General features: G+C 44.5%; 1 protein-coding gene across 2 annotated transcripts in view; it reads left to right on the forward strand.

The window, feature by feature from the left end:
* ENTREP1 (endosomal transmembrane epsin interactor 1) overlaps nucleotides 1-14,906 on the forward strand; it is a 63,038-nt gene extending 48,132 nt beyond the window's left edge. The window contains exons 5-11 of one of the 2 annotated variants that reach the window (XM_054688552.1): nucleotides 601-708; nucleotides 840-973; nucleotides 6,557-6,686; nucleotides 6,859-6,937; nucleotides 8,226-8,378; nucleotides 10,823-11,115; nucleotides 13,742-14,624. In XM_054688552.1, coding sequence (XP_054544527.1) covers nucleotides 601-708; nucleotides 840-973; nucleotides 6,557-6,686; nucleotides 6,859-6,937; nucleotides 8,226-8,378; nucleotides 10,823-11,115; nucleotides 13,742-13,945 — 1,101 coding nt within the window. In that variant the 3' untranslated portion in view covers nucleotides 13,946-14,624. Of the gene's footprint in view, nucleotides 1-600; nucleotides 709-839; nucleotides 974-6,556; nucleotides 6,687-6,858; nucleotides 6,938-8,225; nucleotides 8,379-10,822; nucleotides 11,116-13,741 lie in introns of both variants that reach the window. The other variant, XM_037495182.2, reaches the window with a different exon arrangement.
* Nucleotides 14,907-15,131: the final 225 nt, after the last annotated feature.

Below are 15,131 nucleotides of genomic sequence, written 5' to 3' on the forward strand. Positions count from 1 at the left end.
GAGTCACCCCCAAAATTTCTGAGCCAAGACTTAGCTTAGGGGTAACCCTTCTAAGGAGCCAGGACTATTGCAATAGAAAGTTTTGGCATTGCCTTTGCTGCTATTTTGAACTGTGTTTTTAGAGAAGCCCTATTTACACTCTCTCCGGCCTGCCCCCCTGCCTTTTCCTAGTAGGGTGCCTGGGCAGCTCTGCTGGTTACTCCTGAAATAGAATGAGTGGTCACAGATTAAGCAGCATGCTGTCCTGGTAGGAGGCTCTGAGAGGGCAAAGGCTGGCAATTGCTATCACTGGGGGCACCAACTTCAGAAAAGTAACTCATGGCTTTCCGAAGAGTGTCTGATACTTGCACAAGAGAAATATTGTAAGACCAGGAAGCCTCTAAGAAAGGTTTTAGAAATTAAGTACACCCTATTGCATGAGAGCCATGATGGAAAACATTTATTGGGCTCTTACTGTGACCCAAACATCATCTAAGTGCCGTGTATGCATTTTCTCGGGAGAATTGTCTTATTGGGATAGTACTGTTATTCCAAAAAGGCTTATGCAGTCTGATCATCTGCTTTGAAGTACTCAGTGGCACCATTGTTTCCTTGTTCCAGAAAGTCCTTTTTGCCCTGTGTGCCTTGAATGCCCTGACCACCACTGTCTGCTTGGTGGCAGCTGCCCTCCGCTACCTCCAGATCTTTGCAGCCAGAAGATCCTGCACTGTAAGTCCGTGCAGGTGTTGCCACCGCTGTGTTTCTCTGAAATTGCCCTGGGCCTTTTGTGTTATCCTTTGCTTTTCTCCCTGAGCCTTTGTGGTGAAGACTGTTGACTAAATGAGGTGCTGTTTAATTAGGATGAATCCCAGATTTCTGTCGAAGAAGTGGAAGAGCATGGTCGTCTCCCAGACCCTGATGACTTCGTGCCACCGGCGCCGCCCCCTTCCTATTTCGCCACGTTTTACTCATGTACGCCCCGGATGAACCGCAGGTATCCTCCTCAACTCCCCTGTTCTCGGTGGGGTGCTCTCAGGTTTGGAGAGCGGTCTCCAGAACCGACAGCAGGATCTCTGACTTCTCTCAGAAATCTGAAGGACTGTGTTATTTTTAAGGATTTTCTGTTCTCTTTCCTTGGGTTTTTTCTTTCTTTCTTTCTTTTCTTTTCTTTTTTTTTTTTTGGGCTGGTAAGCTGCATGAAACCAAAGAAGAGTCAATCCTTGACCTAAGGATATAATTTTTCGATTTCAATTAGCTTCCTAGAGAAAATTGACACTAGTGAGATAACTGCTGTAATTTGACATGATTGAGAGTTGCTGTTGCCCTGGAAATGGTCTGTTTGGCCAAATCAATGTTCATTATGACACCATCACCAAGTCCCCAAATCATGAAATCTTTCCCAGCCATTAAAAAAAGATTAATTATTAATTACATCTCCTTGGCCTAAAAAAAATAAAAAGGCAAATGCTTGTTTTCCTTTGCAAATTCATCTCAAAATTTGATCATTTTTCAAAATCTCAGGAATTATTATTTGTAGGATGAAATGTGTTTGTCCAGTTGTTAGCAACTTTTAGAATTATACTTCTGTAAATAATGACTTAATTTATTCATTCAACAAACATTTAATAATCCTCTGCTGTTTACTAGTCCCCCTGTGCTGGATTATTGAAATTTAAAATGAGTTAGACTTGCCTTCTCCCCCTAGCAAGGAGCTCACAATCTAGGTAGTTAAAAACAGGTATTGGAAGGATCACAGTAGTACTCAGAAGAGAGATTTTTAAGTATATAGAGGAGGACCACCTAACCGAGAATGGTGAGTGGACTTCAGGGAGCTTGAAGGAAGAGTCAGCCAGTCAGACTTGCCTTCTTGGATGCAGTGATTTTTAACTGAATTTAAATGATAGAAAATCTGCATTTAAGCTTCCAAAAGAAAATCACCAAATTCTACAGAAAGCCTAGTAACTTTAGCTTGGTATTTTGAGGGCCAGGATTTTCTATTTTTTAATCCTTGTAGTATACGAGGAAAGTCGTCAAACAAATTTGGTGCCAGGCTTGGCGTTTTTGGAAACCCATTTTTAGTGCACAGGGCAATCTTATATGATTTTGAAACAGGTCAGTAGTGGGAACTACCACCCAGATGCTATTAATGTTCTTTTCAGTGAGTTGTCTTTCTGACTTTTACCTCATATATGGTCATACCTTCACCCCATCCTCAGCCTCCCACCAACGTGGAGGGCAAGAAGACCACAAAGCTGGGTGGACAAACGGCCTGGAGTCCTAATCTTGTGGGAAATGAGGCAAGAACTGCAGGCTAGAGAGATATAGAGCAAAACACATATTCTTTGTGTACCTCAGGCCATGTAGTAAAATGTAGTCCAGTCTGTTGTCTAAAGAGGGCTTGTTGGAGGACAATAAAAATGTCTGTTAAATTTCACGGTTGGGAAGAGAGATGGCCTCTTTAAGAAGACTCCCTTGGCTCTCTGAGGTTGTGTGCTAGCGTGACACAAGAGGCAACAGACAGATTTAATTTCCTGCAGTAGCAGAAAGGGAAAGTGACTCATGAGGGTTAGGAGTCGTGCTGTCCAGCAGTGTGCCTGGCAGCCGCCCCCTCCCACCTGCCTTATACTCTCCTTCCTTTCTCTTGTCTGCTCCTCCATGAGAACACCCATCATGAGCACTGAAGATAAAGAACCCAAACAGATCGTGCAAAACATGTTCTCCTTTGATGTTACAAATAGACTCTGAAAACTTATCCAAGGGTGATGCAGCAATTAATATGCTGTTGACCAAAGAATGACCCTCCTCTGAGTACTGGAAAAGCTGTGCCCCCCCTTTTTTTTTTTAAAGAGGGGAGTATGCATACAAGAGCTGGAGTATAGTCCAGAGGTGGGGTTGGGGGGTAGGTGAGAGCACTCACCAGAGACAGAGTGGGGAGCAGAACAGGTAGATCCACTGAAATACACTGCTGAGGGGAGCAGCAGGCAAGTCAGGAGAGGTCTGCTGCACCATGTGGGTAGCTCCCTGGCCAGGGATTGAACTCATGCTGCAGTGGCTGCAGATAGCTTCACAGTGCTGAGATTTAACCCCTTGCACCACCAGGGAGGCCCAAAAGCTATGCCCTTTCTGTGGTACATGCTGGGAGGATTGCTATATGTGAATGTCTGGGGAGCTCAACCCCCCAGCTGAGCACTGTTCAGCTACTTGAGTTTGGTTTTGAAATCTATTAGGGAAGGAAATATGTAGGCTTAAGGTGTAGGCTTAGTATGTAGGCTTAAGGTGTCTTCACCTTTAAGAAATGCCCAGGTCATCCTGCTTCCCACTCCCTCAATCTTCAGTTTTATGTAACATGTAACAACCCCATTAGGAGAACCAGGTCCAGCTACAGGTGTGTTCTTGACTGCTCACTCTAGTCAGTTTCTGAGAATGGGGGACTCCTGGAGTAGTCGTAAGTGCAGCCCCCTCCTGCACTTACAAATCCATCACAGAAAAGATAACCCATTTTTTTTTAATGAAGTACCATTGTTTTACGTTCTTGTTAATATTTTGACAGTATAGGATTTCTCCCCTCGGGTGTGGTCACAGAAGCTGTCCCACCACCGAAGCACCCACCATCCTCCATCATAGTCCACTGTGCTCTCATCCCCACCCTGTTCTCATCTCTCCCATTTGCCTTCCCTCTCCCCCTCCTGATAGCCCATCTTGCCTGCAGTCAGGCTTCTTTGGATGACTGTAACTTGAGAAGCCCTTTCTCAAGGAGATAGCAATGCTTGAAGTGGTTGTATTTATAGGAGTTAGAGAAATCTCTTCTGAGAGGTTATAATACCTTACAGGAAATGGGAAGCCGCTATTGTATGAAAACTCAATATAAATGGTTGTGGAAATAGTAACAAAATTAATATTCCGTTCATATTTTGGCCTGCCTACTTACAAGAAAGACAAGGAGCAATTGGGGTTAAATAAACTGGCATCTATAAAGAGAATCTAGAAAAGCTGGTCAAATGTTAAAATACCTTTGAAAGAATATGTATCTAAGGGTAAATAAATGGAACCATTTTTAAAAGGAAATGGACTACACTCTATATTGGTATCATTTCAGGAAAATAGGGTGTTTACCCACTGAAGATAGGACCTAGTGCTCTAGGTATGTATTTTAGGTCAAATCGTGTCTTCTTTCTTCCAAGGGTATCGTTGCTTTCACACCCTCTCCCAGTGAAGGGTTCTTGGAAACTGTGAAAAAATTGAGTTCATACTCTAGTGTCTCTAAAGGGGAGGCTCTGGGTGGAGCTTTTGCTATTTCTGAGCCTCAGTTTCCTTTCTTGTGCATTGTCACATGGCTGCTAAGGGGACATCTAAGACACAATGAGCATTAAAGATATTTCTAAAAATAAAAGCTTAGACTTCCGTTGTCAGTTTCACAGTTTAAAATGTTCTTGGCATATGTCTTACTCTTAAGAAACATTTAGCTATTCATCTCCACCTTATCCGGCAGCAGTTTTCTAAAGACTCTCTTTCTTAACAAAAATTTGATCATATTTTCCAGAAAAATAGGGTTTTAATTTCAGCCACCATCATTCCTTTCCTTATGCGGTGGTACTCAGTCCTGGCAGTGCTGGAATCACTCGGGAGCACTGGCAATATGCCTGGGCCCCACCACAAGCAAAGATAGCAGAACTTCTAGAGGGGGAGCCAGGAGCCCTCATCGTTTAAAACCTTTGAGGTGATTCCATGCTATAGTTATGGTAGAGAGCCATACGGCATTGGGACAGAACCTGGCAGGAGATAGCAGATCTCTTTCCCTCCAAGGGTTCTTTATTGCACTGTAGAGATAAAAGAAGAAGTTGCTCATTAGGAAAGACACTTATGCATCAACTCCAGCAACATCTTTCATCAAAATGAAGCTTCACTGGTCATTGGAATAACCACCATAGAAGCCATTCAGTTTGCAGTCAGTTTAGATTCATTGTGCCCTTGCATACCCCTGATTTTCCTTCTTGAGATTCTATAGTACTTTATAATCTAGAGCAGAAATCCTTTCTCCTCACCTCTTGGCTCTGAGCAAGCCCTCTCTTCTCTGTGGACATATAGGTAGCATCTGGGTTGGGGGTATAAATTATGCAAAAGCCACTAGAACTAACAGGAAACCAAACAGGGTAGGGGTATTTACTCCCTAGGTAGGGACAAAGCAAAGAAGAAATTCATGGGGAGTTGGCTAAGGGGAAATATAGGGCTATGTAAGTGTTAGGACAATGGCTTATGGGGGTTGTGGTAATTAAGGATTGTAGACTCGCCCTCTGGAGGGAACAGGAGTCCCTAGCGCTTATTGAATAAAACTGCTGTCTTTGCTGGTAAGGAAAGTCTTCTATTAGGTCTAGAAAGGATCTGGATTCCTGGAGTCACCTGGTAATAACAGATCTTAAATAGCTTTGGCTAGATGAGACAGTTGGAGTGCAACCCGGGGCAAGTCCTGCTGTAAGAGAAGAATATTCCTTTCTTGATAACTTTTGCCAGGATCCCTACTAGTCACCCTGCAGGGGTCTCTCCATACTGCACCCTGTTAGGCACTAAGTGCTGTTACTGCTGCGCTAGGTGTTTCCCTTCCCTTTTAGGTCAAGCCAGGGATCAGAGTTTTGTTTCAGAACAAAGATAAAGAAAAAGCTGAGAGAGGTTTTATTTTCTTTTTCTTTTTTGGTCTTCCATGTATTTTTAACTATTATTTTTAAATTAAGACACTTTATTATCCAGATTGTGTGAGAGTGTGTGTAATGTTTTATGAACAGTGGCAGAAAATCTTGTGACTTCTACTTTATTTTTTCTGCTCTGAAGGATCCCTCACTAACGGACAGAACCCACTGTTCTGGCAAGTGCTTTGCGTTTGTTGAAGGACTTTAGGAACTCACCCTGCTGGCAGATTCTGCTGGCAGGTGCTGCTTTGTCTCTGAGCTCTGATGTTCATTTCTTGGGAAAAATCCATCCTTTCAAGTAAATATTTCTTTAACAAGGAGTAATTTTCTACCATGACATTATGGCATTATGGTAGACGATGAATGTCTACCATGACATTCTACAAGACTTTAGGGAAACCCAGGCAAGAGATTATTCTTTATTTAATTAAAGAGAGATTCCCGTAACATGAAATGAACCATTTGAGAGTATACTGTTCAGAGGAATTTGTTACATTGACAATAATCTTGTAGCCCTCACCTTCATCTAGTTCTAAAGCATTTTCCTCAGCTCCTGGGAGAACCCATGGACATTAAGCAGTCACCCCCATTTGTCTCTTCCCTCAGCTACTGGCAACTGCTAATCTGCTTTCTGTCTATAAGGATTAATGTTTGTGTTATGACTAGTAGATTTAAATGAAATGATGGTTTTGCACTTGTATGTTTATCACTTGCCGAAGGAACTCTGGCTGCTTCATCAGAAAGCAGCTTGGATTATTCTCCCTCTCCTGGCCCAGGAGACTGTGTTTTCCCTTCTGTCAGTGGCTAACCCTTTGGAGGCAAAGGCCAGTATGCAGAAGCCACTACCATCAGGTGACCAGTCTGTAGAATTTCTGATGTCAGTGTGCTTTTCCTAGGATGGTTGGTCCTGATGTTATTCCACTGCCGCACATCTACGGAGCGAGAATCAAAGGTATAGAAGTGTTCTGTCCTCTGGACCCCCCGCCTCCCTATGAAGCTGTGGTGAGCCAGACGGACCGGCAGCAGGTACTGGCCTAAGAGCTTCTTTAGAACATTGATGGCAAGTAGGGAAAGCAGCATGCTGGAGAAGGAGTAACAGGGATACTGGCCCTGTAGCTCTTTTTAAGAAGTTTGCTGGTGTCCAGGTGAGGGTTTCATTGAATATCAACAAATAATCCTCTTTTCTCTTGTGATGCAGGGATCTGGATTCCAAGTGGCAGAAGGATCAGAAGCTGCTTCCAGCCCATTGGAACTGATCTGCACACCGGTGACTCAAGGTAATAAGCACATCATCATGACTCAGTAGACTAAAACATGATAAAATAAATGATCTGTATGATATTTTGTTGGAGGTCAGGTATTCTTGGAGCAAATAGTTCAAGCTACAGCCTTCTTTACAGGTACAAACATATCAGCTATTAGTATTTGCAAGTGGGAGATAATATGTGGAAAAGCAATAAAGACATCCTTAGAGGCTTTCATGAATAACTGGAATACTTAAGGACCTATGAAATGGATTACAGAGTTCAGTTCAGCATTGCTGTGTTTTCCAATCTGATTTTCCTTCTCCCGTTAAAATAAGATGAGTCTTTCTGGTAGGAAAAAAAAGTTTTGTTTATTGTAGGGTGATTTGCTGTGAGATTGTTATTTATAACCTAGGGCCGGAGTCATGCTGCCTTAACCTGTAGTGAATTCTGATTTCCGGCCTGCATTAAATACCAGAGTCAGCTTACATTAAGCCTTGTAATTTAAGGGAATATTGTTACAGCTTTCTCTCTTTGAAGAGGTTTTAGATGGCCCAGGGAGTTGTCCTCCAGGACAAAGCTGCAAATGATAATAAATAATGGATCAACTTTTAGCTATTTTAGATGAAGGTGATTTTTCAGTGGCACCATGAAGGACGGGGCTCTGTCTTATGCAGCTTCTATTGTAATTTGAATTATGCAGCAGTGTTGTTCCCCAAATGTGTTTATGATTCTGTTACTTCAGAAAGTTTTCCAGAATAGCGCTTGGGCTCACAAATAGTGTGATTGTATTTTCCTAAGTAGAAGTCATTCCATTCTAGTGTTTTTGCTGATTTATAACACCATGGCCCCAGCTTTCTGGATGTTTCACAGCCCCACCTGCAGATCCCTCTGCGGCCTGCATTTTGGTCAGAGGCCCCCAGTTCTTAGATGCACGGGTCCTCCCCAACAGGGCTGGTCCTGAATTGTCAGTAACTCTGAAATGGCTAGCTGCTTTCAGTGCTGCACCAGAGGCTTCACTGGAGAAGAGTCTAAGCACCTTTAGAAAAAACTGATGTTTTGGCACAGCTTCTTTATTTTGCTCTTGGACTTAGAGTTTTTGTTGGTTTGTTTTAGGTGTGGCGGGTGGTTTGGAGAGGCAGGGTTTCCCGTAGTCTGGGACATACAACTCCCTGGGCCAGCAACCTAAGCAAATGCTGCTAGCTGACTGTGTTACCCTTGCCTCTGGCAGGTTTGGGCTAGCAGGTGTTTCCTGCCCAATGTTTTGAAGGTTGCAACTGGTGAAATAATTTGTTTCTCTTTAAAAAAAACCAAAAATCAGGTGGAGACATCCCTAATGCACCTGGAGAAGAAAGTTCATCCATATCAACACCCAACTCAAGCCAGCCTCCCCCAATGAGAAGCCGGAGAGCCCTGCGGCCCCTGAGGACGAGATCGAAGAGCGACCCTGTGCTCCACCATTCCTCGGAGAGAGGTGAAGTCTCTCCCTGAGCTCGTCACACAGCATCCTGCATCTTTGCTTAAAGGTGCCAGGTGAAAGCAGGCCATCCTGCTCAGCCCCAGGCCCTGTCGTGCAAGAGATAGCTTGGAGAGACAGGGAGGTCTTGGAAAAACAAGTTCTATATGCTCGTTAAGAATGTACCTCCCTGTAGCTTTTTTTTTTTTAACTTTTTTTTTTTTTAATTTATTTATACAAGCACTGGGTACAGTCAGAAGCGCGGGAGGGTGAGAGAATTCACCAGAGCCAGAGCAGGGAGCAGAACAGGCAGACTGACGAAGTACACTGCTGAGGGAAGCAGCGGGCACGGCAGGAGAGGTCTGCGTGCCATGTTGGGACCCTCACTGGCGGCCAGGGATCGAACATGGTGCTGCAGAGGCTGTGGGCAGTTTCGCAGCCGAGTGCTCAACCTCTGCACCACTGGGGAGGCCCCCTCCCTGTAGCTTTTAAGGCTGGTAGGGTTTCTTCTTTTTAGATCATCCTCCTCCAAAGCTGATAGCTGCACATATACCATGCTAGGTATGACATGAAGAAAATAATGCACACCTGGTCCTGATTCCTAGATGCCCATGATCCTGTGGGAATAAGCACACAGGGACAGGGCAAGGAGGTGTGGTGGTGGTTTTTTTTAAACCCCTTTTCTGTCATTTAACTTTAGCTTTTTATATTGTGTCTGAGTAGATTGAATTATTTAAATCTGACCTTTATAAGAATGTTGGATAGAGTGAAACTCTTGCCTCCCTGTTCTGAGTTTGAGTACAGACGTTATTCAAATTATTTAAACCAAAAAAATTTAAGTAACATTGAGCCTTTTTTCTAAATATATCAATACCTGAACATCTCCAAATATCTCTTCATTGTAGAAAATTGTAAAACATAAAGGAAATAGGAAGAATATGAAAATCTTCTGGAAACCCACCAGCACAGGTTTCTGTTGGTGACCTGTGCGCTCCTCAAGCTCTAGGCAAATACCACTTTGCAAGCCCTCTCACCTTGCTCCCCCAGCCCTGCGTCTCCCCCTTGTTAGTCTCATTGTGTCCCTGACAGCCTGTGTTGTTTGCCGCAGCTCTGGACTGACCGTGTGGGAACCAGAGAGAACACTCCTCTTGTCTCGACAGCAGCTTCTGAATGGGGAGGAGTCCTGCTTGGGACGAGTGTGCCTCTGCAACCCAGGCCGGCAGCATGGCCCCTCAGACCCCTAGGCCTGTCTTCACCATGGGTCTCCTCTGCTCTTTCTGGCAAATTGAGGACTCGAGCTGGCCCCCTGAAGGCTTCACCGGACCATAGTTGTCTACACAGCTTAGTGAGGTCTTTCCAGAACCCCCTCCCATTTTGCAGTGCTGCAGGGGCCAGAGTGGCCTGTGTTTACCTGGAGCCTTCTATCATGGGAGGGACCAGCTTGCCTTCAAATGACTGAGGGTAGCCCCTGACTCTGTCTTCACACATGAGTGTCTATAGTCAGTGTTTCTGGAAGACTCCGGCTCGCTGGGACATGCACACGGCCGCCAACCCCTGTCTAAAGCTCCTCAAGCCTTCGTTTCTCCAGAGGAAAAAGAATGCTCTCCTCCCTCCACCTGTTCTCTCACCCCTTTTCCTGTCTCCCTTGAATATCTAAATTCCTGCTTATCAGGCCTTTGCAGACTGAAATCTCCAGTGTTGTGCACACTGAAAGCTGCTGGCTGGCTTATGAACACTTTACCTACCTGATGGTTCAGGAATGTTCTGCCTGTATTTACGCCCTTGCCGATGTAGGTGATCCTGGGAATTAGAGCCTGCTCATTACCCTGTGGATTTCCCAGGCCTCAATTGACTTCTGGAGTGACGTGTAATTTTTCTGCACCTAGATAGTTCTTTCTGTAATAGTCATAACAGCTACCTCCCAGCCATGGTCTGAGCATCGATAATATGAGTCAGTACAATGCCCTTGAGGATGTTTAGGACAAAGGTACAGTCAAAGTGAACAGAACATTCCATTTATTGCACAAGTCTTGTTTCTCCTCAGTCCCTCTCTTTAAATAACTCCCTCATTCTCCACCCTGGGGACATTCTTTCTTGGTCAACCATATTTTTTCTGCTTGCACCATTCATCCCCATCTATTTGTCATTACGTCGTGAAACTGTTGCTCCATTACAGTCTGCATTCTGGATGCTCTTCTCTGTCATCCGTCCTGACCTGAGGAGTTGTGTTTTATGTGGCACAGTAAAATGTTTTAGGATCCATCCTATTGGAACTATAGAGAATAATTTTTGTATCATAGTTGGTTTTTTTTTCCTTTTCCTTCAAGATAAAAAGCAAAGTCTGCATGGCTATCAGTATTTCAGATGCTTTCCACGTTGAGTTCAGTGGCCTGTGCTGTTCAGGACAGGTGTGTATTCACAGGTCTTGGCCAATGGGATGTGTCGTTTGTTTCTGTCCACAGCCACCCCTGTGCTCAGCTGTGAAGCAGCAACTCAGACAGAAGGAAGACTGGATCTGGCTTCAGTGACCCTGAGGAGAGGCTTGCGGTCCAGAGCTTCGCGAAGCAGACCGAGGTCATTAGTAGATTACAAATCTTACATTGACACCAAGATGCTGGTGGCCAGGTTCCTGGAGCAGTCCTCCTGCAGCATGACCCCCGACATCCACGAACTTGTCGAAAACATTAAATCCGTTTTGAAGTCCGACGAGGAGCACATGGAGGAAGCGATCACAAGTGCCAGTTTCCTAGAACAGGTAGTTTTATTATTAACATCAGGCATGAGTCAGATCACTCATTTCCATGGCAGCTGAAGCAGACAGCTGATTTCCTGTCCAAGGCACACTAAGTTCTTGGTCACTGCTTCAAGGGACATGGGGTTAGGAGGGCTGCAGAGTAAGGGAAAGGAAGCTGGAACACTTTACTTTCAGTTGTGGTGACTTTTCCACAGTGTTCTTGACCCAAAAGAAGAGAAACCAATTTTTCAGGGATGTGGAAGCTTGCCTAGAAAAAGAAAAGTGTGCAGGTTGGGCGTAAAAGCAAGGGCGTGGTGGTGTGGAGCACAGTCAGCGTTTGGTTTCTAAGGTGAAATTTTCTGTTGAGATGGCTGATGTTTTTTAGCCTTTTGATAATGGTGGACATACAAGAATTTTAATACTGGCAAGGTTCTGGGAGCTGTTCACATGCCCATGAAAAGTTTGGCAAGATACCTAAGCTGATAGGACTTAAAGGAACAAACACCTTTTCCTTTGAAAATTACAAGGCAGTGCCATAAACCAAAGTCATCCAAGTGAAGAGATAAAATTGAGCATGTAACATAATCCATTGAAGGGTCAAGATACTCACATTTGAAGTGAAAGGTTGGATGGGGCGCGCTCTCCCCTGTGTCTCTGAATAGATAGGACTTCCTTTGAGGAGAACTGGAGGTGGGCTTTCATTATCCACCTCACTGAAAAGTGCTTGCCTTTTAGGCATTTATTCCATTGCGTCATACATGTGGGGTGGTTGGCATAGGTGTCTGTACGAAGGCTTGCAGGTGTCACTTTGCTGTCCCAGTGTACACTAGGTGTCCAGCGAATGCTTCTTGAGTTGGGCTGGTTCTCAGGGCCATTTCCACTTACAGGATCCTAGGTAAGTTTTTAAGACAGAGTGACTCTTCTCACTATCCTTTCTGTCCCCCCTTTGCACCTGCTGACCTGTGCTTATAGTAGCCAGAAGCAAAATTCTCTCCCAGTCCTTCAGGGATTACAGATTGCAGAAGAGTGATTACTTGCATGAAGAGGGCCATGAACCATGGGCTCTCTTGTCTGCTTTCTATGACAGGGAGCAGCCAGTAGGCCTGGGTCAGGCTCCAGTTAGTAGCCTGTGCATCTGATTGTTACATCCTCATGTCCTTGGTCTGCACCAGATGTCGCTCCCTACCTTCTTTCTTCTGTCCAGTCCTAAAAGCTTGATAAATGGGAGCAAGTATTTGGAGCATTCTCAAGGCTGCGAAGCCAGGTGAGGTCAGAGCTGGAGCACCCACCAAGCAGTTCATCTGGATTTTCTGCCGAGTCTTACTCATTGGAAAATTGCTGTGGTGAAAAAGAACAAGCACTTACAGTTCAACTGATGCTATCATTACATGTTTGGTAGGCATTTGTGTCCAGACTGGATGAAAGTTCAGGTACTGGGTTTGTTGGAATAGACTTGGCCATCAGCAGGGGTCTTCCAGGTATCATAATGCTGTATCCTTCCCAGAGAGAAGGTCAAGGGAAAGGGGAGCTTTTATTTGTGACTCTGTGCAGCTTCGCACATTTTCACTTTAGTATTACCGGAATGCATTCTTAGATCCATTTTTTAAATTTGTTTGTACAAGTGTCAAACCACTTGTCCTAACCTAACATGTCAACAATAGTCAATATCTATAAATGTTGTAATTTTCTTTTGAATCAGATAATAAGACCTTTAAGACAAATATAATAATAGCATGTTAGCAAAACTTAACTTCCATGGCGGCGGAGGGGCAGGAGAGATTAACCTTTTAATGACCATAAAATCTCAAAATGGTACTAATTAAACAAAGTCATCCCAATACTTGTTTTGTGGTATTGGATGGTAATAAAGAGTTTTTCCCAAGGTGCTAACAGTATTATAGGTCATATAGATGTCATTGTGCTTTTTAAAAAATAGTATGTGCTGGAGAGTTTTTCCATCATCAGTTCCAGTTAAGTGAGGAATTTTCCTTATTTTTGCCAAGTAAGTAATGCTATGATATACTTTCATGTGCTATATTGCAAATAAAATAGAAATAGATATAGCTGTAGAACCATTCTTAAAGGTTTTTACAAATAAAATGGCTTAATTTTTATGTTGTTTGTTACTTTTTTATTGTAGGATTATCAGATGAACTAGAAGTATGTTTGGCTTTAGTTGATATTTTATTAACTGGATCCCATACCAGTAGTTACCAAATTTTTAAGTACGTCACATTCACCTGGATTTTTGTTAAAAATGCAGATGCTGGAGCCCCATTCCAGGCCCCATGTCAGAATGGCTGTGGGGGGAGCTCTGGGTGTCCATGCTTCGTTCAGACTCCCTTCCCAGCCAGCTCTGTGCAGACACAGGGCGAGTCACTGGCTTAGGCCACAGGAAGGCTGGAAAAATGTAACGAGAAGAATGTTAACTATTAAAGCAAGAAGTTGGACTAGACAGTTCCATGAAGTTTGGCAGGTCTACATTTGAAAAGGTAGAAAAATTGGGGAATTTCTTTGAGAACTTAGGAAAGAAGCAATATGTTTAAGGTATCTACAATGCCAAGTGAGTTCCACTTTGGGAAAGCACCAGGTCTGAGGCCCATATCTGGTGAAGTCTAACCACCCGACCCTCTTTATTCTCCCAAAGATAATGGCCCCCGTGCAGCCCAGCACTTCCAGGGCCCACATGCTGCCCACGAGGAGACAGCCTGGCCTGCTGCACCTGCAGAGCTGTGGAGACCTGAGCACCTTCGTCACCGTGGGGAGACCAAGAGCTGAGAGGAGGCCCCGACGTGCAGAGGCTGAGCGGCCACATAGCCTCATCGGTGTCATCCGAGAGACTGTCCTGTGATCTGCTGGGCAGGCTCCGCATCGGCCCCAGGAGCAGAAAGGAAGGAAGATGGGCCCTGGAACGCAAAGGCCACTTGGAGGGACAGACCCCCTTCCTCACCTATAGCTTCCTGACTGGGAATTGGGACCCCCATCTGGGAACTCTTCAGAAACAGGGGCACTCCAGAGAACATTTGTTTCTGGTCTCTGGCCCCCTTCTGTTGACTGAGGGAGTGCCTGGGTGAATGAGGATGTTCTTCTAGGCTCTTTCGGTCTTTGGACACCCCCTCTTCTATCATGTCATGTGCCCCATCGGGGACAGAAACTGGGCTAATGATCCCCTGCTCACCTCACCCCTGTGGCTCTTTTTGAGTTCATTCCCTCAGTGGAAGACTACTTCTGCTGGGCTGCTCTTTATATGGACTTTTGCTGCTCAGTGAGAAGAATTGGCATGGAAGCAGGACGTTTAACTCTGAAGTTCCGCAGTCGTCAAGCCTCATTTTGGATCACCCTCAAATCGTGCACTCTTTAGGAAAAACAGGAAACTTTTTCAGTGACAAATTGTAATGAAAGACATTGAGGGAAAGCATTCTTGTTGATTCCATTTATTCATTCTTGTAAAATTAGAAATGACCAAGGCATAACGGAGAATAAAAATGTTTACTTTGGCCATTTGGGCGGGTGTGCAACATTTCTTTTTGCATGGGTGTCTGGGTCTTACCTACAAAGGGAGCAGTGGTGGTCAGGTCTGGGCAGCCACCAAGCCAGCTTAATCTCCAAAGCGTCACCCCTGCACCCTGTGTTCTTCATTGTTCTTCCATCTTTCAGCCAGGGTTTGACAAAGTGGAACTGCCTTCCAGTGGGACCTGAGCAATAATCAGTTAAGCCTTTATAGATAGGCAATTAGTGCTAAGAAGGAAGAGGGTGATTAGAGAAGGGTTCTTTGAGGAAATGACATTTGAATTGGACTTGACTTTGAGGGTCTGGGGGATGCTCCAGATGGAGGAAAAGCCAATGCCTTTAGCACTGGAGGCAGCTGTGACCACAGCCCAGATGAGTGAAGCGGTCAGAGGGACCCTGGGCTGAGATCTGTGCCAATGGTGAGATATCTTAGAGGAGCTGCGGAAGGAGCTGTTTTTATCCCCATGTTTTAGATGAGGTTCAGTAACTTGCCCAAGGTCACCCACAAGTTCAGTGTATTGATGCTG

This window comes from Talpa occidentalis, unplaced genomic scaffold, assembly GCF_014898055.3.
Source record: "Talpa occidentalis isolate TD23 unplaced genomic scaffold, MPIMG_talOcc4v2.1 talOcc4.7, whole genome shotgun sequence".
NCBI lineage: Eukaryota > Metazoa > Chordata > Mammalia > Eulipotyphla > Talpidae > Talpa > Talpa occidentalis.